General features: G+C 50.2%; 1 protein-coding gene across 7 annotated transcripts in view; it reads right to left on the bottom strand.

Moving 5' to 3' along the window:
- NF2 (neurofibromin 2) overlaps nt 1–24,358 on the bottom strand; it is a 46,143-nt gene that overhangs the window by 11,959 nt on the left and 9,826 nt on the right. For 4 of the 7 annotated variants that reach the window (XM_015644175.2, XM_015644177.1, XM_033518137.1 and 1 more), the window contains exons 2-14: nt 22,772–22,897; nt 21,643–21,765; nt 19,369–19,452; nt 14,922–14,990; nt 14,694–14,776; nt 13,984–14,059; nt 13,624–13,758; nt 11,075–11,149; nt 9,491–9,604; nt 6,545–6,667; nt 5,955–6,172; nt 5,223–5,328; nt 127–254 (exon numbers count right to left, since the gene is read on the bottom strand). In XM_015644175.2, coding sequence (XP_015499661.1) covers nt 127–254; nt 5,223–5,328; nt 5,955–6,172; nt 6,545–6,667; nt 9,491–9,604; nt 11,075–11,149; nt 13,624–13,758; nt 13,984–14,059; nt 14,694–14,776; nt 14,922–14,990; nt 19,369–19,452; nt 21,643–21,765; nt 22,772–22,897 — 1,460 coding nt within the window. Of the gene's footprint in view, nt 1–126; nt 258–5,222; nt 5,329–5,954; nt 6,173–6,544; nt 6,668–9,490; nt 9,605–11,074; nt 11,150–13,623; nt 13,759–13,983; nt 14,060–14,693; nt 14,777–14,921; nt 14,991–19,368; nt 19,453–21,642; nt 21,766–22,771; nt 22,898–24,358 lie in introns of all 7 variants that reach the window. The other 3 variants (XM_015644174.3, XM_033518136.1, XM_033518134.1) reach the window with 1 other exon arrangement.

The raw sequence follows: 24,358 nt of genomic DNA, 5'->3' as shown, positions 1-24,358 counted from the left end.
GGCCCTGCCCTGCTCCTGCTGCCCCCAGGGCTGGGACAGCCCCACTGCCCTTGGCCTTCCTGGCCACTCCTGGCTCATGTCCAGCAGAAATGCCAGCCCAGCCCGGACTGGACGCGTGCCACGTACTTCTCCTTCTCGATTTCCATGGACAGCCTCTTCATGTCTGTATCCTTGAAGTCGAAGGAGAGGCTCTCACTGATGAGGTTGAAGCTTGGCAGGTCAGTGGGCAGTGCTGTGGTACTCGAGTTCATGGACTGCCGAAGAGAGAGTACAAATTAATCACAAGTGTCACTACAGCGAATGTTCTCCAATGCTGACATAAAATCAGAGCAACACTTGAGCCCAGAGTCCTGAGCACCAGATCAGCCTGGAGACCCCCTTCCTCCATTCACAATTTGCTCCTCAATTCAAAGCCATTGCTCCTCCAGGACTCTTTGCAGCCCTAAAGAGGAGACAAAACAACACCTGCCTTCAAAATCTATTGCCAAAACTTGGTAAAATCAAGGCTTTATCACTGCTGTGTCCCTTTAAGTTGGACAGAAGCTGCCTTTTGGGAGCCATCTCTCCGCTATTTAACATTCAATCAGGTTTATAAAGTTCAAGCTGTGAGCAGGGACAATGTAAGACCCCGTGTGACAGCAGAGTGCTGCATTCCACAGCTCCCCAAAGCCTGAGCAAAGACCAGTGTGACCCCAGGGATGCCATTCCAGCAAGGCCCATGGAGATGCACCGGTATATTATCTACTCAGTAATTTACAGCTCCAAAGGTTTAGAAACCACTTCTAGATTCAGCTGGAAATGGAGATAACACAGCAAATGACTCCTGAAACACCTCAGCAAGGATTTGGGACTTTCTTCCTCCTGCAAAATGCTTTGCTATCCCCCAGTGACACACACCGCCAGGCCCTCAGATTTTATCTTCTCCTAAAAAATGACCCTTCTTCCTCTCAGTCAAAAATTCTGTCACACCTCTAACAAATGGGCTCATTAGGAGGAGAGGAAAAGCCTGCTGGAGTCATGGCTCTACTCCTGCAGCACGCGGGATGAGGTGGCAAACAGGGCACACGTCAAGGGTGGCACAGCGGTATCAGATGGGGCTGAGTCACAACTGCTGCCAGCCCTGCTTTGGGATATGAGAAATCCAGCCCAGCATCCCAAAAATCCCCCACCTCCCTCCTGGATGCTCCTTCTTGCTTTAAGGGATTCCTGTAAGGAAAACAATGTGCCCAAAGCTAGAAATGCACTGCTGGGTACCTGATCTAACAAACAAGAGTTTGAGCTTCCACTGGCTCTTTCTTTCCCTCATTTCTCGTATTTGGGAAACTCCAGGCACTGTTTTCAGCTAGCTCCTCTTCAGCAAGACCTGCAAACACTGGGTTGACAGATTTACTCTGCACAATAACCTGCCTCTTCCCTCACCACCAGCCTGGAATTCACAAACAGCCAGGGCTCCTTCCCAGCTCGGACAAATCTGAGAGGGACAACATTTCATCGACCGGCGAAGCTGGAACACAAACACCTCGTACAAGCATAAACAAGGGGTACCTCAAACTGCACCTGGCCTGGCTGGAGCCTTCCAGGTGAGTTAAGACCCACAAGACAAGGAAACCCAACTCCTTCCTCCCCCTTTGCTGCCAGCACGGAACAAAGCCGCATTAATTCTGGAGCAGGCGCTGGAAGGGACAGCTCAGTACCTAAATTCCAGTCTCGAAGGAAAGGGGACAGGTCTGCCAAAGCACTTAACTGATTTAAATACTTGCATCCCATTGACATTCAAGTCCCTTCCCTGTAAGGCACACAGGCATTCCCAAAGCCCTTCCCATGTGAGGTTCTCCCATCCCTCCAAGCCAGCCTGCTGGCCTTCAAACAACCTTTACCTTGTTTTTTTTCAGAACAAGCTTTGTTGGGTTTTGTTTTTAAAACCCCCAACAGCAGCAGTAACACTTGAGCAGGAATTTCAGTTGCTGCAGCCATTAAGGCCTGAGCCAATTTATCAGGGTTGCTACAGCCACTACTTCCTTCTCATCCCTTGGCACTGCTCTGCCACGGAGCAAGGGAAAAATCGGTGGAGAAGTCAGAGAGCAGCAGGAGTGAGGAAAAGTATGGAAAAAGCAAAGAGTGATAAGGTACAGGGCTCTCAAAGGCATGGGCTTGGTATCTGGAGCAAAGCATATAACAGAATCATGGAATGGTTTGGGTGGGAAGGGACCTTAAATCCCATCCAGTGCCACTCCTGCCATGGCAGGGACACCTCTCCCAGGCTGCTCCAAGCCCCAATGTCCAGCCTGGCCTTGGGCACTGCCAGGGATCCAGGGGCAGCCCCAGCTGCTCTGGGCACCCTGTGCCAGGGCCTGCCCACCCTGCCAGGGAACAATTCCTGCCCAATATCCCATCCATCCCTGCCCTCTGGCACTGGGAGCCATTCCCTGTGTCCTGTCCATCCCTTGTCCCCAGTCCCTCTCCAGCTCTCCTGGAGCCCCTTTAGGCCCTGGAAGGGGCTCTGAGGTGTCCCTGGAGCCTTCTCCTCTCCAGGTGAGCACCCCCAGCTCTCCCAGCCTGGCACCAGAGCAGAGGAGCTCCCTCCAGCAGCTCCAGGTCCTTCCTGTGCTGGGATCCCAGATCTGGAGGCAGCTCTGCAGGTGGGGTCTCACCTGAGCAGGGCAGAGGGGCAGAATTCCTGTTGCACATTCCCTGCCATTTGCAATAATCCTGGGCAGCTCTTGCAGCAGCTGCTGTTATTTCTAATCCAGGGCCACGGGGTGATAAAAGGGACAGGGAGCTTTTTCCATATGTGTTTCCTCACCTGGAACAAACTGCACAGCCCTGTTCCTGCATCACAGCAATTTCCTGCCATTAACAGAGGCAGCAGTCATCCCTTGGATCCCTCTGGAATACAGAGCGAGACAGAGGGACCCGTAGGGAGCACAGAGCAGGTCAGGAGGTTTCCCCTGCAGAGAAAACTCCTCCTGGTGCTGCCACTGCCTTTATTTTGCTGCTCAGGAATTTGGGCAAGCCCAAACCAGCCACTTACAGCTCCCACAGGATCAGAGAGGAGGTGATTGACTTTATCTGGCACCTGAAGGGCACTGAGGGAGGCAAAGAGCTGCGGACAGGTCCGTAAGGAATGAGCTGTTCTCCAAGCCCTGACAGCCTGAGACTCAGATCCACATCTCACTTCTCTAGCAGTGACATCATAAAAGCAGCCTGGGCTTCAAGGACTAAAAAGACACTGAAATAAGCTTTAAAGAACCAGGACTGGAGACTGGAAAGTTGAAAAATATATGTATTTAACTGCTTCTTTTGCCTTTTCTGCAGCACAGAGTTAGGTCAGGGATTGGACTCGATCTCTTAAGGGACTTTTTCAACCTAAATGATTCTACATCCATCCACTCCCTCTTTCCTCTCTTGCCCTTGTGAAGTCCTGCTGAGCTCCCAGTGTCAGGGGACAACACAGCACAGGTCTGGGACCATAGAAAAGAGCAAGCCCAATGTTACACCCTCATTCAGGAAGAGAAAAGCTGGAATCCTGCCCCTTTCATCAGAGCTGAAGAACTCAAGTCTCCCAAAACCAGCTTTCAGGTTTTTTTTTTCCATGTGCTGGCAATCCATGGAAGTGTAACAGAGGATGGAAGAGCCCAGCACCTTTTTCACCTGGGTATGAACATTCCAGTCACACCAGCCTCCTCCTGACCTTGGGAAACAGCAGCCTCCATGGTGTGACCATGTCTGTGCAGCACAGCCCTCATCCCAGGGCAGGGAGAAGGGCAGGAGGAGCAGCAGCTGCCTGAGGGGACCCTGCCACCGAAATGGGGAGGAAAGAAGCATTTCCCTTCCCACCAGGCACTGGTAACCGTGTCCAGAAGGCCAGGGCTCTTTGGGGAAGGCAGAGGACACAGCCCCATGTGCCTGGAAGTGGCAGCTCTGCCTCCAGGCAGATGCAGCTGGAGGGGTGGAGCTGAGCTCCACACAATTCCACAACATTCCCCTAATGAAGCTCTCATTCCTCGGGAACAGAGAGCAGAACCATCCAGCTGCTCCCCTGCACAGGGATTTCAGTACAAGGGCTTTGAGCTGGGGCTCTGCTGCTTCCACTAAGGATGGACATGGCAACACAAGGGAATATGGATGTGGAAGAGCTGCCCAAATTCCACACTGGCTGCTGTAGCCACACAGTAGAGTTCCAGTGAGGACACATGTCTCCCTGCACACAAGTTAAAGCCAGAATTAAGGAGCTGGAGCATCCCAGAATTCTAGTGACTTGTAAAAGAAGGAGCACTCCAAAACTGGGCTTTATCCAACACTCACTTGACTGAGTGTCCCAGAACTGAGAGCACCTGATTATTTTCCATCACTGTTATTTTTAAGAGCTTCCAAATATTCTTGCAGTGAACTCCAGGGAATCGGGATGAAAAGTTGCTTCATCTCAACCCCCCTCCAATCTGCTCCTATAAAGTTTCCAGAGAAAGGGGGAAGGAGCCTGCAGGTACAAATTCAAACCTCGGTGCTGGCATGTCCATAACTCCCACATCAAACCTGTTCCTGACGCTCTTCCCCTTCCCCCAGGCCAGGAAGGAACAGGTGAGAGCTGCAGGGATAGGGGCACCTGATGGGGTTTGCAGGCACAATTAGGGAAGCACAGGAAAAGAACTGCCAGGCAAGACAGAGCAATGGTCATCTAGTCTGGCTTTTCAGTGTCCAGCAGGAACCAGGACCAGATGCTTCAGAGGAAGGTGTGAAATCCTCTTAATGGACAATTATGGAATAATCTCCCTTCAAGTAAGCTTTTTTCCAGCACATAAAGGCCCAGTTTATGCCCAAAGAATGAATTTACAGTTTCTGAACAGTGTTTATCCCGCCTAACAAGAAAAATGACATCTTTAACCCTATTTTAAAGGTTATTACTAAGCTGCTGCACTCCACACGTGCTGGCAAAGTGGCTCTGACATGGCTGCTAAATTGGTTTAAAATTTGCTGCTTTAATTTCACCAGCAGCTCCTTTGCTCTGGTAGCAAGAGGTGGGTGGAAAAAAAAAAAGAGCATAGTGGAGTTCTGCTGGATGAGATGCAGGGATGAAAAGGGCAAGCTCTGCTCAGCACTGCTCAGGATTTCTGAGCAGCAATGAGACAGCTCAGCCCTCTTCCATGGCTGGGATGGAGAAGGAGGCTGCTCCAGGCTACACAGGAGGGCAGGGAACTGGGAATTACAACACAGATCTCTCTTACTGTGTAGGAAGACTTGCTGGTGATCTCCAAGAGCTTCTGCTTCGCCCTGCGTTCCGACTCACGAGCCTCCTGCAGGTCCTGCTTGAGCTGATCAGCCTCCTTTGCCCTGCAAAGACCAACAGCAAACAGCAAATATCAGACTGGAGCCAGAAGGAAGGAGAGGATGGAGAAGCAGGACCACAGTGTGGAACAGGCAAGAAGAGATGGAGAAGGGTGAGTTCATCTGAGCAGAAGGGCTGACACCCAGCAGGCTCTCACACAGGGAGGGGTAATCAGCTGGAAGGAAACAAGGCTGATCTTTTACTTGCTTGCTGCCACATTCACTGTGGGACCAGGGCTTGGGTATCAGGAGGGTGAAAACATCAGTTTTAACAAGGAGCAAAGTCTCTGTTCAAGGCTAACCTGGAACAGAACTCATGGCTGGAAAGGAGAACTGAACAATTGAGATGTAAGTAGAGGAGTAAGGAGGGAACAGGGAATGCAGATCTACCATCCAGAGGAACAACAACCCCCAAGTGTTATTAACGGTGTTAAATACTTCAGGGAATGCAGGGGAGGGTTGCACAAAGCACCCAAAAGCAGAGCTGGCTTTTGGAGAGGGAAACCAGCTGAGCCAAAGGGCCATCTGGTCATTTGGACACACGTAGGAAGCTGAGGGAGGATAACTCAGAGGGATAACTTGAAAGGGGTGGGAAGCAGAGCAGAAGCAGCTGCAAGGTTGTACCCTCTGACCTCCTCTCCGACTCCTCGGCCATTTTCAGTGCCAACATCTCTGCCTCCAGCACCTTCTGCTCCATCAGCCTCTTCTCCTCCTCGGTCCGGATGGCCGTGGCCTTGATGCGCTGCATCTCCTGCTCGGCCTCGGCCGCCTTCTGAGCCAGGAGCTTGGCCTCCTCCTCTGTGATCTGCGCCTTCTCCGCCAGCAAATCCGCCGTCTCCTCCGACCTCATCTGACAATTCCGGGACACAAAGCCATTAGGCACAGCCAATGCCTCCCCAAATGTGCCCACAGCCCCCGGAGCAGGGCCCCAAGCTGCTCGCTCCGACATGCTCCATAGAATCCCTCCCTTCCGTGAAAGCCTGCAGCCGTCTGCCGCCAAGGCTGGGATGTGCCCAGGCTCTGTCCCAAATCATCCTCTTTGTGTTCTTCCCAAGCAGCCCAGCAGGATGAAATAGCTCCATCCAGCCTGCTGCTCACTGGCCACTGGCAGCACTTTGGGAGCAGTCTTAGGGCAGTCATAGAGCGCTTCCAAAAACGCTTCCACAGTGGAAAGAGTGAGGAGCAGCTGCAGTGCGCGGGAAACGGCCTCCCAGAGACCTACCAGAGCCTCGTTGGCCATCGTTGCCTCCTCCTTCAGCTGCATCAGCCTCCTCTCCAGTTCATCCCTGGTCCTCTCAGCCTCTTCTCTCATTTGCTTCTCTCGTGCCAGGCACTGTCGTTCCATCTGGGAAAAGGGATTGGGGAAAGCGAGGACAAAAACACACATAAGGCAGGTTCTCCATGGATGAGAAAGAGTCACAGGTGAGGTCAGAGCACCGCTGCCTCCTCTCTGCTTAGTGACAGAACATCCCTGGGCTGGGCTGACACGATCAAAGAACAGAATCATGGGATCACTTAGGTTGGAAAAGACCTCCGAGATCATCAAGTCCAACTGTTCCTCCAGCACAGCCAAGGCCACCCCTAACCCATGTCCCCAAGTGCCACATCCACACATTCTTTTAACCCTTCCAGGGATGGTGGTTCCACCACTGCCCTGGGCAGGCTGATGGTCCCTTGAGAAGTGCCAGTCCTGAGACAATTGCCATCCTCTGCTCAGGCTGTCACTCACAGCATGGCCACAGGAGCTGCCTGCAGGATGATGTCCCCAGACAGTGCCCTCCTAGGCTGAGTCACAGGGCAGACCAGGACAAGTGGGTCTCAAGATCTCCATTTTAACTCTCTGGAGTTTCTTACAGCAGGACTGGGCTTAAGGACAGTCTGAGGGCATCCCCCAAACACTGCAGCACGTGGCAGGAGGCTGAAGGACAAGGATAGCTGCTCCTTTTGATCAGATATCCAACCCAGCATCCTGGAACCTTCACTTCCATTAGTTCAGAGGGAGGTCACACAGAGTGCAACCAGCTCTGGCAATTCCTGGATACAACAAACCCTCTCTGTTTGCAGAGAACAGCAATGCTTCTCCAGGAGGGTAAGATCCAAGCCACCAGGATCTGCCAGCTCTTCCCAGATGCTGGGAGCGTTGCTGTGCCCAGGGACTGCCTCTTCACTAGCCAAGAGCCCAAGGGAGCCATTGGGCTAATTAACACACTGAGTTTAATCCCGCCAATCCCACAGGGATGGGGCATTATAAATATCCACGCTGCAGCCAGGACAGGAGACCTGCTGGGTTTAATAAGGGAAGGAAGTGAGACAAGCCACATTTCTCTGCTCCTTGGACACCAGCTGTGCTCTGAAAGCGGGACGCCCACTGTTCCAACCGTTCTGCTTCCTTCTATTAAAGGTTCCCCTCATTAATTATCATTATGATCTGCATCCCGCTCAGGACTTCCATTAACAAGAATTCCTGATCTAAAAGGACCATCTGATACCAGTTAACGACTGTGGATGCTGGGAAGCAGGGAGCAGAGCAGACAGCAAAGTGGCTCACTCAGGACAGGGCAGCCAGCCCACACAGGAGCCTGACCTTTCCCATGGAGCCCAAGTGCTCTGGATTTGGGAGCTCACGTGAAGCTGTAAGCCACTGCTCCCTCCCAGAGCCCTCACCTCTTCCAGCAGCTCAAATAAGCACAGGATCTTGGATGTGGGGTTATCCAAACACATCAAAAACTCACAGATTGTAAAACTTAAAGATTCATGGAATCGCTAAGGTTGGAAAAGCCCTCTAAGCCCAAGCCCAACCATTATCCCAGCACCACTGTGAACACCACAAAACCATATCCTGAAGTGCCACATCACTTTTGGACTCTTGCAGGGATGGTGATTTCACCATTTCCCTGGGCAGCCCATTCCAATGCCTGAGGCTGTCAGCACTCGGACACCGCGCTGCTCCTTCCGAGGACCTTCTGCTCCACTAAGGACATGGCTTAGTGAACATGGTGGTGGGGGGCTGATGGTTGGAGGCCTCAGAGTGCTTTTCCAATCTAATTGGTTCTATAGTGCCAACTCCTTACTGACCAGAGGAATTCCTGTGGGAAGCACAAAGTCCCTCCCTCTTCCCCAGTGGAGCTTGTGGTGACTCAAGTCCAGACCCCTCAGAGGGAAAACTGCTTCAGGGGGTGCCTGAAGGACAAGTCACATCCCACCTCCAGCCCAGCTGAGCACCTCAATACCACACAAGCACCTTGGGAGGTGCATGAAGCACAAGTCACACCCCATTTCCTGGACAGCTGAGCACCTCAGCATCACACAAACACCAAGAGGGGCCTGAAGAACAAGTCATGTCCTACCTACAGCGCAGCTGAGCACCTCAGCACCACACAAGGACTGAGAGAGGTGCCTGAAGGACAAACCATGTGCTCAACCATTTCCAGGCCAGCTGAGCACCTCCACCCCACACAAACACCTCTCTGGCCACACTCAAACCCAGAAACACCCAGACCCACGAGCACAAGCCCCTGCTGGGTGCAGCAACTGTTCTGGCTTCTCCTGCTTCTCTCTAGTGGCTTCCCTGCCAAAGGGCCATTTATATTCCAAGCACCAGTGCTCAGATTAGCTGTGTGGGTTTCAGTGAGTAGAAAAGGTCTACGAGCAGAAAACAATGATTCATACAATTCAATTTGCTGATCTCTGCTCGTGGGCTCCACGCCGCTGCCTCCGCCGCGCCGTGCCGGCCGCCCGGGCTGACCCACGGCACGGAGAGAGGCCAGCGTGGAATTAGCATTCCAGGCTGCACAGCCAGGAATGTCAGCGTGCATTCCATCACCCTGCAATTAGAAATGAGGCAAAGAGCTATGGCAGAGCACAGCTCCCCCTCACAGCCCCTGGTTTATCAACCGTCCCACCACACATCTTACCACGCACTTGCAGACACCCAGGGCAGCTCTTCCCTGCTGTCCTCTCAGTTTTGTTCCCAAATTGGGGGCTGCACTCAGGCTGCCACCAACTGCAGAGCCAAGCTAGATGACTGGAGAGCTGGGAGCAGGCTACTAAAAAACGTTCAGCTGGACCTTCCCTCAAAGCTGCTCTGACGTCTTTCCAGAGACCTGTCCTTTCCAAGCCCATCTGCATTTCTGATTTTGGCTCACTGCTTATGGGACATGCGGCTCACCTGCTTCCTGGCCTTCTCCTCCCTGGCCTGTGCTTTCATCTGCTGCACCTCCAGCGAGTCTGCCTTCCTCCTCCTCATGAAGAGGTCGTGGTTCCCAATGCACAGCTGAAGAATCTGTTCCAGTCAGGGGTGAAGAGCGGAGAGAAACAGCTGTACGCGTGATGGCAGTGAGGTGGTTTGTATTCTTGACACACAAAAACACTAGAATTGCTTTGATTTGGTGCTTGTTAGTGCTTCCACCCACTGAGCTCCAACCCTGCGAGCTCTCACAGCTGTAGGAGGGGCAGGGAGCCAGGTCCCACACCAAACACCAGCTCCTGGGTATAGCAGCTCATTGCAGAGACCAATTTTCTGTGCCTCCAGCACAGCACGGGTGCTGTTTTACACCCACCCTAAAAAGGCAAGAGGCCAAATAATGAAATAAAAATTTCTACAGCTCTGCCCAGTTCCCTGCTTCTCATTGTCCCCTTTCTGTAGGCTCAAGATGAACTTGCACCTTCTCCCCAGTGCATGTTTTAGGTGCTGAGATTAAAAAATAAATTAAAAGAAAAAAAAAGGAAAACCACTTTCCACTCAGAGAAACAGAAGGCTTATCAAAAACTTGTTTGGGCATCTCCAGATACGTTTGCTGAAGGGATTTGAGCCCCAGTGTGGTTCTCTCTCTGGTAAGGACCAGGGAGGTGGCAGTGCTAGAGGAGGGTTAGCACAAGGTGGGCACACAGAGGAGCGAAAAGATTTTTTTGGCAATAAAAGCAGGGTTCTAAATTTGGATTCTTTTCTAAAGGACTGATTTACATGTGCTTCTTCCATTTCATGAAATCACAGAGTCATGGAGAGGTTTGTGTTGGAAGAGACCTTCAAGATCATCCAGTGCCACCCCCTGCCATGGGCAGGGACAGCTTCCACTATCCCAGGCTGCTCCAAGCCTGGTCCAACCTGGCCTGGAACACTTCCAGGGATGGGGCAGCCACAGCCCAGGTCACAAATGACTTCTCTGAAGATTTCAGCACTGTGAACCTGATGATGCAGGGAATGAAGACACCCCATTTCCTATGGAACACAAAGCACAGCCAACAACCAGGACACCAAAGGTCCCTGTGCAACCTAACAACGGATCCAAATCCAGAGCATCAGCTAAAGCTGGTCTCCAACATGGACAGCTAAATGCAGCCCATTCTTGCCCAAGGAGAGTGTCCCCAGAGGGGGAAAAGCCAGGACTCTGGTAAAGGTGCCTCCCAAAACAGGGAAAGCTACGACACAGGGCAGAATGGGAAAGATCCACATGGGAAGAAGGAGGAACTGAGCAAAGCTGGGAGTTGTATTTACCAAGTGCTTCCACTATTTAGGTCAGCTGAAAGCCAAGAGCTCCAAAAGGGAGCAGAAAAACAGGGGAGGGAAGAGGTTCTGTGGAGCAGCTTGTCTCGAGTCTCCCCCTTCCCTCCTTCAGTGAGCAGTAACATCTACACCCCACCACAAGCACACAGCAGCAGCTCCCTCTCAAAGGAAAAGCCCCAAAAGCTTGTCTCACACTCTCTGCAGAACCCACTGCTGCAGGCAGTAAAAAAAGACTGTCTGTGCACTTACCAGCTTATTCACACGCAGCTTTGATGAATTGAATTTAAAAACATCAATCTTTTTGTCCAATGGCTTAATCGTAAACTGAAAAGGAAAAAATAAAGAGGGAGAGAGTTATCAGAGAGTGGTGCATTTAATAAAAACGCAGCTATAAAATTCTTCCTGAAAGCTCTGGCTCAGAGCAGGTCAGCAGGGTCAGACACACGGCTCAGAGCCGGCCCCATGGCTCTGAGCCAAGCAAGAGGACTCGCATCAAAAGCAGCCAAGGAGACAACTGTTCCTCCTGCCAGGAAAACATGGGGGCCACAGGAGCTGGTGTCCTCTGCAGAGAACACTGCAGAGGTGGGGGTTCAGTTCAGCACCTCCCCAGGCAAGGTGCTGCTCTCCTGGGAGCTGTGGGGAACACAGAAACCACAGCAGGAACTCAGGAACTTCCTCCAAAGGGAGGAAGAACCAGCTCAGCTGGAACCACAGAATCATTAAGGTTGGAAAAGCCCCCCAAGTCATAAAATTCAAGTGTGAACCCAACAGCACCATGTTCACCCTCAAACAGTGTCCCCAGGGGCCACACCCACAACTTGCCTTGGCAGTCTGGGCCAGGGTTTGCCAGCTCTTCACTTTAATGAAGACATTTTCCCTAACAACCAACTTAAACCTTCCCTGGAACAACTTGAGGCTGTTTTATCTCATCCTGTCGCTTGTTATCTGGGAGAAGAGCCCGACTCCCACCTGGCTGCACTCTCCTGTCAGGGAGTTAAAAGGGCAGGAGAGCTGCATCAGGAACACAGCGAGGAGCTGCTGCCCCTCCCACTGACACCTCCACTCACAAGAGCTCCCCAGAAGAATTTTCCATGTATTTTCTTCTCCAGAACTCAGCTGTGTCCTAAGACATCCCCACATTTCAAGCTGTTATTCCCTGGCTCTAACCTGTATTTACAGTCCATGTGCCAACCAACCAGCTCTACCCATGGCCTGGCCTCACCCTCTCCAAAGCTCTCCCACAGCAGCTCTCTTGAGAGGCCGGTGGTGGCACAAGTCCCTCAAGGGCTTTGGTAATGCAGCCCTTGGATGGAGAGAAGGCTCTGCACTATCAAAAGGGTACTTGAAGAGATGGAGTGCTCTGCAAGATGGCATTTTTTAGGAGACATGCACATATTCCATCACTCCCCCACACGCTACAGAAATAACGGGCTGAGGAGCTGGAGCAGACAGAGTGTGTCCATTAGAGTGGGAGATCTGTCAATGCACGGCCCTGCTTGCAAAGGGCCCTGCCCTGCCACTGTCTCGCTCTGGCAGTTTAAGAGCCAATCTTTTAAGACTTTCACAAAAGCAGACGTGCATGAACATCCCTGGATTTGGGCTCCAGCAGAGCCCCCAGCAGTCACTGAGAGCAGCAGCAGGAATGTGCTGGGAGAGGAGTTTCAGCTCCGTGTGAACAGTCAGTCTTTGTTAGGAGGGATAACCCCCAGTGTGGTGTCAGCAGAGCTGCTGTCCCCAGCTATTGGCCCTGTTTGTATCAGGTCAGGCCTGCTCATGGGCACCTGATTACACAGATGATTGAGCTGATGGAAAGGATCCGTCCTTCCCCTGGAGAGAGCTCTGCTACCTTCCTGTGGCAAGGCTTGTTCATGGAGGGGTCAGTCCCTGGATTCTGGGGAGCTCCCACTGCACTGTCACAGGCAGGGAAGCTCTGAAGTCACTCAGTGCTGTGCTTTTTGCAGAGTCTTGAAGCTCTTTAAGGGGTAAAGCAAGTGGAGACAATTCCAGCACGGATTTACTGCTTATAAAACTTCACAAGACATGCAATAAACGCAGCTGATGAGAAACCTTTAGCTGCTCCCCTGATCAATATCACGTTTAGATTAGAAAACCATTTTTAATTAAGAAGTTAATTCTCTTCCTTACCATGAAGGCAGCTGGTTTCTTTGAGCAGTTCTCTCAGACTTACAATGGAGCTGCTCAGTCCCATCTCCTCAGCCAACTGCACTTCTGTTCTCAATTAGGTTTGGGGGCCAACAATCCCAAAGACTCATATTTAGACTCTGGATTTAAAAAATAACTATCCAACAGCAGGCTTAAATTGCTCAACTTCCTAAAAAGATTCCAGCTGCTATGCCAAGCCCAGCAGCCTGAAACCCAAGATGATGTAATGAGATGGCAAGAGCTCTTCTCCCCAGGAATACATCTCCCTGTATTCCATAATACAGAATATAGCCACAGTAATAAATTCCATAATATATGCAGTAAAGAAGAGATTTTAACTTCTGAACTCTGGTATTTGGGCTAAGCACATCAACAGCAATTTTGGGTTTTTGAAAAGATTATTACATAGAAGGTTTGAAACCAAAGAGAAGAACCAGCTCCCCAGTGACCCCCTTGCACGCCCACTCCCGCACAGTTTCAGGAAGGCTTGGATTAAGGTTTCAACTGGAGGAGTTGAGCTGCCCTTAGCTAAGCTGGTGAGAGCAAGCACAGCAGAGACAGAAGCCAAGAGAAATAATTTTAAATCCCAGTTGTGTTCTTACTAATCTCAGGGAGGAGGTGAGACACATCCATACCTCTTTATCACTGTAGGAGATATTCCGGATCTCGTTCCACGGGAAGGAGATTTTAGGGGTCAACCTGTTGTCCGGGTCATAAATGTGAAGACCCAAGGCATCAACTCCAAGGAGCAGCTCTGTGCCCTTTTTATTCTGCAGGAGGAAAGGAAAGCACAGAAATTACGGGGAGGGTCAGACATGAACTGTTGTTTTCTCCTCAGCCAGCCCTGAGCAGTGACCCAGCACTGGGTACCAGGAGCTGCTGCCTCCCCTCAGCACAGCTGGGGTCCCCAAATGCCACCTCCCAGCTCTCCTGGTTCTCCAGGATATAGAGATTCCCCTGGCAGGAAAACAGAACCCCCAACCCACTCAACTCACCCTGATGGCGAAGTAGTTCACACCATACATCTCCAGGTCCTGGGCTATCTTCAGATACTCCATTTCAGCTTCATCTCTGTCAGGCAGGAACAGTGTTTGGGAGGATCAGAGAGGGACATGGCTGCTCCTGCTGATCCTAAGCACTCACCAGGCTTTAAAGCTTGGACTGTCTCTATCACACAGGTCAATCCTGTCTTTGCTGGCAGGATCAATAAAGTCCAAGAGCAAATCCCACTCTGCAGTTGCCAGCATCTGAGTGGCTGCTGAGATGTAGCACTCCAGGCCTGGCTTTGTTCACCTCCCAATCCCTTCAGCATAAATAGGAAATCCCTGGCTGGGATGCCACTGTTTCAGATCCATGGCTTTAGGTTTATCTCCCAAAAGGAGTATTTTTCCACCTGAGGCAGCCATATAGTTTGAATCCCTATTTCTTCTCCCAGCCCCAGAAGACCCCTGATTCCTGATGCAGGTGAGTCCTTACTTTGCATCATTCCTAAATCCTCCTGAGGGCCCCGACAGTGACCAGGGGACAGCAGGGCACAAGCAGAGCCATCAACAAAAGCTTTGAGCTCTTCCCGAGGCTGCTGCAGAGATGTGCTGAGATTAACCTGCTGGCAGAGCTCTTCCAGTGCCTGCCCAAGCTCCCCAAAGCCTGGTGACTCTCCAGGGGAGGGAGCTGGCCCTGACCCAGCCCAGCAGCACAGGCTCACCTCGCTCTGCCCCGGTGCTCTGCGTACCAGGCTGTTATCCTTTCCTCCCACATCTCTGGAGTCATCTGGTACAGGTTGATTACCTGGGATAGGCAGGAGACAGAGACCAGGTCACAGTGCTGCTCCTGGCTCAGCAAGAAAGCCAGAAATACCAAGACAGGTCCCAGCAGCATGTCCAACCTCAGGACAGCTTGAACACCAACTCCCCAACTCTGCTGAGCTCCTTACCCGCTTGGGAAGCAATTCCTCCTGTGCCAGGAAGCCTCTCTTGTGGACGTTGGGATCGTAGTCGCCGTACTGGGGAGAAGAACAGACACAGTGCCCACCCCACGTGAGCAACAAGGGCAAGTCAAACTCTCCACCCTCTCACACCCAGCCCTGAGACACAGCAAACATGGCCTGCTCACCCCTTCTCCCCACCAGCACAGAATAACCTGGGTTTCTTTGTCATTTCATTGCTAATAGAAACAAAGAGCTTCCTTCTACTCATGCAGCAGAGCTGGGAGCAGAACAAAGCTTCCCACCATCACAGAATCACTAAGGTTGGAAAAGGTCTCCAAGATCAAGTCCAGCCTGTGACTGAACACCTCTAAGGTCCCCAAGTGCCACATGTGCTCAGTTTTTGAACACTTCCAGGGATGGTGACTCCACCACTTCCCACAGTTTCAGCTGATGATCATCACCAGGTCCTCCATCAGTCCAGCTGGATGGTTGTCTATTCTATTCTCATTATCATGCCCTAACTAACATTTCCCCCAGTGCAGGGCAAGACTCTATAGCTGAGAGGTCCTTGTGGTTCCACAGGTAGTGGAACAAGGAAATAAGACATGGAGAAAGACCTGTCCCTGAAAATTGATGGATAGTAGTGATCCAGGTTAGGCAGATGGCAGTTCCTCTGTCGCTGCTCACCACCCTAATGAATAAATATCAAAAAAATTAGAGGAGTTTGACAGATTCCTCTCAGGCAGGTGGTGGCTCTTCTGTCAGAGGGTCTGTTGCTCAACTGGGTCATGGAATCCAATTCAGATTTGTTAAGTGCATCCACTAATTACTGGTATTTGTTTAGATTTACATCTCTTTGAGCAGCATATAAAGTGAGTGAGAAAGAAAACTGCTTATTAACAGATTGAAGAGCCGCGTGTCCCTGCAGTGAATGTGAAAATGAATTTACCTCCTGCACGGCCTCAGAGGGCAAGAGAACACTGGAAAACAGCTCCTCCAACAACCCAGCAAGTTCAGGGGGAGAGGAACAAAGCATGTGAGGCACATGACACAGGAGTGCTGTGACTTCCACTCACCTGGCAACCAGGACTTCTGCAGTGATAGAGGTGACAGTCCCTGACTGCCTGACACACAGCGCTGTTTGCTCGAGACGCTCATTTTGCAAGTCAGGCAGCCCTTCCCTCCCTGCTTTTCTGAGCAGCCTTAGCTCAGGAAGTGAAAAATGGTGACAATCTTTAAACACAAGACCAAGAGGCACCTAGTGGTCATGCAACAAGTCAGGAGGCTTTTCCTCTCAGCCTCCTTTTCGTGCCAGGACGGTCACATCGTCCACCGAAACCAGAGCTCAGCATCAAAAGTCTACACACATCCCACCTCTGCTCTTGGGAGACAACACGTGGGGATTAAAGACACAAATATTGATTTGGAGCCGATGCAGATGCTAAGGGAGCATGTAACAACAACCAACACTGACTCAGACTTCAATTAATAGAACAAAACCAGCCTGGATTTCATCCGGAGCGACGGCAACTCTGTCTTCCAAGGTCTTGGAGCTCCTCAGGATGCAGCACTTTGCAGGTACATGGCCCCTCAGCCCCCCTCAAAAGGAAGCAGCACTAAAAACGTGGCACTGGTGAAGGAAACAACTCCAACAACTTTGGACAGGCAGCAAGTAAATCATTTTTAGGTGATGAAAATAATAGCAAATAGGATTAACATGATTATTTTCTGTTGTGATCTTCTGTGGAGATCCAAGATGAAGTACAGATGATGTGACTTTTCATGTGCTAGAAAATACTGCCGTGTCCCAGAGGAATATTTGTACTGAGAGGGGAGTCTGGATGAGAACATTAATTATTCACAAGTCAAAAATCAACAAATGGCTTAAGTATTGCAGAATTTGTTGGCTCAAATGATTTTGCAAACGTACTTTCTGAAGGCCTTTTCAATTAAATCATTACTTTTAAACTGTCATGGAATTTCAGCTCTTGTTAATTGAACTGTATGATTAATATTCATGACTGGGCATGGAATTGCCTTTACCACATTCATACGCCTGGCTTAGATTGTTGGATAAACACAGGCACGCTCAGCTACAAATTAACACCAAGTATTGCTTGTTTGGGGGAAAAACAATAATAATTAAAGAGCTGTTTGCTGTGCTACAAGATCTGAAGTGCCGAGAGCGTTGCAGCACGGCAGCGACCTGCATTTAAGGGGCAAAAAATAGAAGAACCTCCTGGATGTTCCCATTTTTTTTTCAGTTGATCCCACGTCTTTCCCAGCTATTTAAAACCTGAACCACCTCCAACCTCTGAAAGCCATGTGGGTGGTTTGAACAAGGCTGGAGGGGAAAGCACATAGTAATTCCCCAAATGAACACAACGAGAGAGAAATAAATAAGCTGTTATTTTTACGACCCCCCTGTTTCCTTTGCTGTCTCACGTTGGTGTGGATGGACCAGCAGCACCTGGCTGTCAATAAGTAGCTGCTGGATGCACACACACACTGCTGTGTCTGGCTATTATGCCCCTAATCATGCAAATCAGCACGTTATTAGTGAAATTACTGCACTCTCTGCCGGCTTTCTTATCACCATTATCCTATTTAACTGGAAGGAGATGACCTGCAACATCTTTCTTCCCAGTTCCCTATCAAAGATGTGCTTTGAGCATTTGCCTTTGCTGGGAGTGAAAGAGGAAGGGAATCCCAGGCTGGAAGGGCAGCAAGGAAAGGCATGTCTGAAGAAAAGCCCTTTGGTGAAGAGCAGAAAAGTCACCCCTGCTCCACCTTCTCCTGATCTCAGCAGGGTCAGGACTGCTCTGACTCCATGTGACCTTCTCCCAGTGCCCCAGGACATTCAAGGTGCCAAGGGGACAAAGGGGATGGCACAAGCCACCTGCACCAAGTGACAGCCTGTTCCTGAGCACATCAGCAGGAGCTGTCCCAGCCAGGAGGTAACAGAGCTCAGTATTTACCCAATGTTTATTCATTCTGGCAGCCAGAAAAGTCATTCCCTATGTATCCTCAGCTCAGGTCAACAGAAAGAAAGCCAAGGAAGGGTTTACTCATGCACTCTAATAAGAGTGATGAATGTTTCACACAAATGGAAACGTTTCTAAAAGCAACTTTTCTCTGCCCAGCTGATGAGTCTCTTGAACAAAACATGGTTTCATCAATACTCTGATTATGAGAAGAAAGCACCAATTTCTAGTAAATTCAAGTACCATCAAAGAACATGGCACCCAGGGCTCTACTCAGAGTGTGGACTGAAGGGAAATGAAGGAAATGAGGAAAATTACATGGCAATAGGGAAAAAACAACCCGGATCAAGTCTGAACCAGGACTGGGCCTGGACCTCTCTTCTGGCAACAGGGCCAAACCCCTTCTACTGCACTGCCAGCAGAGCTGGTCCCACAGAGCTGCTCCTCCTAAACCTCTCCACAGCCACGTTCCTCAAGGACTGGAGCAAGCTGGACTTGCCAGACTCAGGGCATAGGCACCTGCCTGCAGTCCTGTGAGCCAAAGCCACCCAAAACCCACCCAGAACCAGAACCAACAGGAGCTGCAGAGACAACGTCGCTGGGCTGTGCTCAGACTGCAGTTGCTCCTCTCCCTCCCAAAACAGGATCTTTGCACACACAAATTGCAGCTGAGCTCCGGGAGCTGTTAATTGAGCAGCAGCAGCAGCAGCTCATGTTGTGAACACAAAATTATGAGAAATTATGTCCCGACTGCAAGAATGTCCCTGCCACTGAACCCTGGGCTGCTCCCTCCATCCCAGGAGTCTCTGCCCTAGGCAAGTTGTCCAAGGCTGCACACCCCAAACTGGAAAAGAGGGTCCTCTGGAATAAATCCTCAGCAATACATACCCACTCTGGGCCCAGAGCAGAATACAGCAGAGCAACAAGGGGAACTCAATGAACACTGACTTTTCCCTATGTCTGGTGAGGCCAAACACCCAAGGTCAAACCCAAGATTAAGGAAGAAGCCAGGAAAAGCCCTTTCACAGTGGAATAATATGGATGTGGCAGCTCTAGCACTGAAATAAAGTCATTATCAAGGTAAGTATTCTGGAGGAGCAGTGGAGCTGGGAATCCCACGGCTGGCTTGCCTCTGGCTACACTGGCAAAAGCAGGGAGGAGATCCAAAAAACCTCAAGCTCAGGGAATTCACCTGCTCCAGCAGTAAGCCACACTCAAGCTGGCTCTGCAGCTCATGAGCTGAGCATTTGCTACAGAATCCTGGAAAGAGAAAGCAAAAACCCATCCAATGTCTGGAGGCAGCCAGGAACCAGCCATGTGGAGAAGGCAGCAGTGCTGGTGTAGCCCCCTCACTTCCCAAGCTTTCACAGCTTTCCCTTGTCTTCCCTTTCTCCAGGAAGTGGCTCCACCACAAAGCACCTGGATCAACACTACCCCAGCAGGCCCTTGGAGCACCCCTTGGTGCCTACCTTGGCTTGGACAGCGTAGGAGGCCAGCAGGACAGAGGCTTCAGGAGGACAGAAGATCTTCTCATCCAAAATCTGCTTCTTCACCTGCACACAGAGCAGCAAAGGACAGATAACACACATTTAGTGGAGCACAGCAGAGCATGACTGTCACAGCAGATGGCTGCAGTTTGTTTTAACTTGAGCTGTCAACCACACAGAGTTAACAATTTTCCTAACACTAATCACAGTCCATAACCAGGAAATCTCTGGCGGCTCGGAAGGGCTCAGGCTTTCACAGACCACCTTTCCCAGACACGTTGGTGAGAAGAGCTAAATTTATATGTGGAAAATGACAGCAGCTCTATCCTGTTGCTAAAGGCAAGAGTGGGGGGGGGGAAAACCTTGCATGTAAACACAGCGATAAAACCTCTTAAGGCACAAGCTACGGATTGATAGGACATCCAGCCACGCTGCCAAATAAAAGAGCAGCTTGCAGCTGAGTCTCTTGAGCACTGCAAGCTTTGCTCTGGGACATTCAGGCCTCATTGTGAGTCAGTGCTCACCTGTGCTGGAGGCCAATTCCTTGGATCCCAGCACGGAGAGCTGTGGGTCACCTCCATGGCAGAGCTTTTAGCAGCAGGCAGAGCCCCGCGTGTGCTCCCAGGAGAGCCAACGTGCAGCTCCCCAAAGCCACAGCTTTACTTCCCTGCCTTCTGTGCATTAAAAAATTAAACCTGTCATGTTCTATATTTTTTGGGTTGGCACACTTAATTTTCCTGATTAAAGATAGGGGGAAAAAAAAATTCAAAAAGCCTACGATTTCCTGGGAGGCTTAAATGGATTGTCAGAGATGCAGGAACATCAATTTGAATTTTTATCGTGCTTTGAGTCCTCAAAGTTGGGTACAACATAATCACAGCAGATATTCTGCTGCATCAAGATAAAAAACAGGAGAGTTTACAAGCTTAGATGTGCTCCTGTTTCCCAAATGCATTCAGGAGCCCAGGCTCCTCTCCACACACAAATCCCAGCAGCAAAGTCATGGTCTGCATTTAGAAAATGCAGCTTGAATGGCTTTTCCTCCCCGATTTTCCTTCTCAAAGATGCCAACAACGTTTCTCCTCACCGTGGATAAAGCTCCTGGCAAATGAGGCATTCAGAAATAACCCTACAGAGACACCAGTGCACGAGACAGAGCTCAGAAATTAACAGGAATACTTTGCATTTAGAACACTTTTGGCTCTAGAGAAAAAAGATGGACTTTGGAAGAGTGAGGAGCATCAAGAGGCTGCTGAGCTCACTTGGAAAGGGCAGGACACGCTACAGGCTACAGAGGTAATCCCAGATCCAGGTTGTCTTGACTTTGGTGTAAGAAACATAAAAATAAGCGACTTTTTAAAAATTTTTGTGATTTATCTTCAAATTAACGGCCACAGAGCAGCTGAAATACCCCTGTGAATAACTGAGGGTCTGACTAGGAGGGTTCTATTCCCTGTAAGTATGCTTGACACTACTCTTCCCAGGAAAAATGTGTCAGAAAATGGATTTTGTGGCAGAAAATTGATCATGCCTCTGAAAGAGAGCTCCTGTGATAGCAGCTCCTTGTTAGCAGCCATGCAGCATTGCCACATCATCGGCTGAACTAATTTCTCAGGACACAAAGTTTTGTAGAGTAATTGAAATTAAAAAAAAATCCAACCAAGATGTGTTCCAAATGCTTAAGTGAAGGGCAGGAATTCCTGGGGCAGATGAGACTGTGAGGTTTCCCCTTCTCTGTTTCTCCATCAGAGATCTGAGCTGCTGGGATGTTCTGCTCCAGTCACCTGGAGGCTGTTCAGTGAGAAGTGAGGAAGGGAACTCTGCTGTACAGCCTGGGAACAGGCTGGCTGCACTCTGCTCTCCAGGATGAAACTCCCCTGCTCCACACGTGGATGCCATCACGTCCAAAGGCAGCTGCCACCCCTCAGCACAGCTCATCCCACACCCTGCAGAGGGACACGAGCCCTTGGCTGACAGGTCCATGTCTCTGAGCCACCACCCATGGATATTATGGATCACCTCATCATTCTTGGCTGCCACTTCAGAGGTCTGCCAGTCTGGGCAGACTGTTTCCTCCACAAAAAAACATCCTTCACCTATTTTAGGAAGTTTTTGTTGCTGAAGACAAGTCCCTTTGGACAGGTGTGAACAAAAGGATGTGGAGCACACTCTGCTGACCAACTCTCTGAGCCTGGGACCTTCTGCTCATCCTGGCCCCCTCTTCCTCAGACTGGATAGCAGTATATTAACTCCTACCTGCAGGAAGAACAAGTGCTGGGTGATTTCCTGGACCAACTCCTCCTCTGCATTCTCAGGATAAAATTTGGCCAGGAAGTGAAAGGTTTTGGGCTCCTCTGTGGGGACATCGTGATCCAGGACCTGTGGGATACAAAAGCCATTTGGTTTCTTCAAGACAAGACCCAGCTCCCTTCTGTTCAGATCAGCACATCTTCTGTCAGACACTTTTAGACATCTAGAACAGACCTAAATAGTTCAGACACCGTAGTTAAAAAAAGAAAACAAACATTTCTGACACTCCTAATGATGCAAGGGAACAAAAAAAGGCAGAAACAAACAGCATGAGAAATGAGACAGTGAAGGTTGATCCTGATCTGCCACGTGCTCGTTGCTTCTCCTGATTCTTGTGGAATGATCTTGGATCCTGCTGCGCCACCATTCGACTTTCTCCTTGTTTCCCTGCACTGAGTTTATTTCAGTGGTGTTTCTCACCACCTTTCTCTGGTACTGCCCAGTTAAATGTTGGTTTAAAACCTCAGCATGAGAGGTGAGACACCCAGACCTCCCTCAGTGTCCATGACCACCTGGCTGTAGTGTCACATCCTCTGGATGTGAACATCTGACATCTCCAAAACCCACCCCTCAAAGACTTGGGAAGCATTTCCTCCCTTATCCCCCATCTCCTTTTCACTCTGGTTTTCCCACTCCCAAGCTCTCTGTATTTCTCAACAACAAAACAAGAGGCAGCTCCACTTTTCTGCTGATGATTTTTTGTTCAGGGGCACAAAAGAGAGAGTTTTAGGTTCCATTTGCTTTGCAGTAATCCCGAAGTGCAGCACCCTAGCATGGCTCTGTCCCAAAATGTCTCCAGGAGATTCAGTGTGCACAGATGCTGGGATGGCGCATCACTACCAGCTTTTCCCAGTCTGACAGCCTGAGAAGCCACGGAGATTTAAGTACATCTATCCCAGTTCACCCACCACACAACCTCAGGCATTCAAAAAAAGAGGAGGACGTTCTCCTTTGTCACCCCACACAACCTCTCAAGGGAAATATCTCTGTCCATGGCAAGGGCTTAGAATGAGATGAGCTTCAGGGTCCCTTCCAACCCAAACCGTTCTGGGATTTTGTGAACTTTGGTTCCAACCTTCTTGTCCATTTTCAGCCAGGCCACCGTGTCCTTGATGGTGTACTGCAGCCCGAAGAACCAGGTTTCCCGCAGTCCCAGTGTCCTGCACACCAGATCAAACAGGTCCTTCCCTTTCCACTTCACCTGCCAGAGAGCAAACAGGAGGCAGAGTTATAAAGATGGATTTCAGAACTACTCTCTGTTCAACCAAATGCACTGTTTTCATCTCACAAGGTCAACTTTAACCCCCTGCAAATGCATTTGGTACTGATGTGAAAACACCCTAACAAGGCAGACATTATCTCCTTCCATCTGATCTCATCTGCAGATCACCAGCTCCTCCCTCAGTAGGAAACTGAGATGTGATTTCCCCCCCTATTCCAAAAAGTGACACTGTAAAGCCCCTGTTTCTCACCCTGGGAAACTAAGGGCTCATTTAGGCTCTTGCTGAGCTCAGGTTTAGGCTCCTGCAGTGTTTAGGTTTTTATTGTTGCCAGCAGGGAATAAAAATCCCTTTGAACTGCCCCTTGGTGGCTTTAATGTGTCTCCCTACAGGCTCAGGGATTCAGAGAGAGGAGCCACAAAATCAGCAGTGACACAACCCCTGCACGGAGCACGTGCATCCAGAGCCACCGACCCTGCACGGATAGAAGGGAAAGAGAGCCCCAAAATCCCCACCATTACCACTGAAGTCAGCGTTTCTCTGGGAGCACATTTTGATAGAGTCAAACTGCATTTTCTGCTGAAAATGGTGGTGACAAAAGCAGCCAAGGAGCAGAGAAAATTGGTTGCTCAAGGACCGTGTCCTTCAAGCAATCCTGAAGCTGCATCCATGATGCTACTGAAGTTTGATCATAAAATCAGGAGGTGTTTGGATGCAGAGAGGTGAAGAGGGACATAAACCACACGAATCTAATATGCCAAAGCCACTTTGGTCCTCCATCTGCACACTGAAAACAATTGCTGGACCGAGACATATGGCCATTACTCCAAAGCCCTTGGGCAAACAGATCTTGAGCACTCTCTTGTCACTACAACTCAATCCTGGTGCCACCTGGACACATCAATATTAACGCCGGGGCCGCTCCTGCTGTCACCCACTGCCGCCTTGTGGGCACAGCCAGGCCCAGCTCAGCCAAGCTCTGCCTTTCAGAGCTGACTCTGTCACTGCTCTCCCCCTTCCCAGAGAGCACAGACACACACGCTGACAGTCCCGGAATAGGACAAAGCCGACGCCACCCTCCCAAAAAACACCACCCCCGGACCGCTCGCCGCGATTCGGATCGGGCGCTGTCAACACCTCAGGGTCAAAACGCCAGGAGCAGCAAGTTTGGCAGTACTGTAATTATAACCCCCCTAATTTCACACATTTCACTATCCTCCAGCCCCCGGGATGGGCTCCAGCTCGGCACAGGATGGCTCAGACTGCAGATCTTTTTCTGACTATGATTTTAAGTGGGAGGTTAATTCGTGGGCTCAGACAAAACAGAGTGAGGCCCGTTAAAAGAGCTATTTGGTACCATTTTTGCAGGCACATAAAAGCAGGCTGCCAGCAAAAGGCTATTTCTTCATTAAACTGCTTTGTATAAAGCATTATGGGCTGTT

This window comes from Parus major, chromosome 15 (genome assembly GCF_001522545.3).
Source record: "Parus major isolate Abel chromosome 15, Parus_major1.1, whole genome shotgun sequence".
In the NCBI taxonomy this organism is placed as follows: Eukaryota; Metazoa; Chordata; class Aves; order Passeriformes; family Paridae; genus Parus; species Parus major.
Note: the sequence above shows the minus strand (reverse complement) of the source record. Positions and strands in the feature narration are given on the sequence as shown.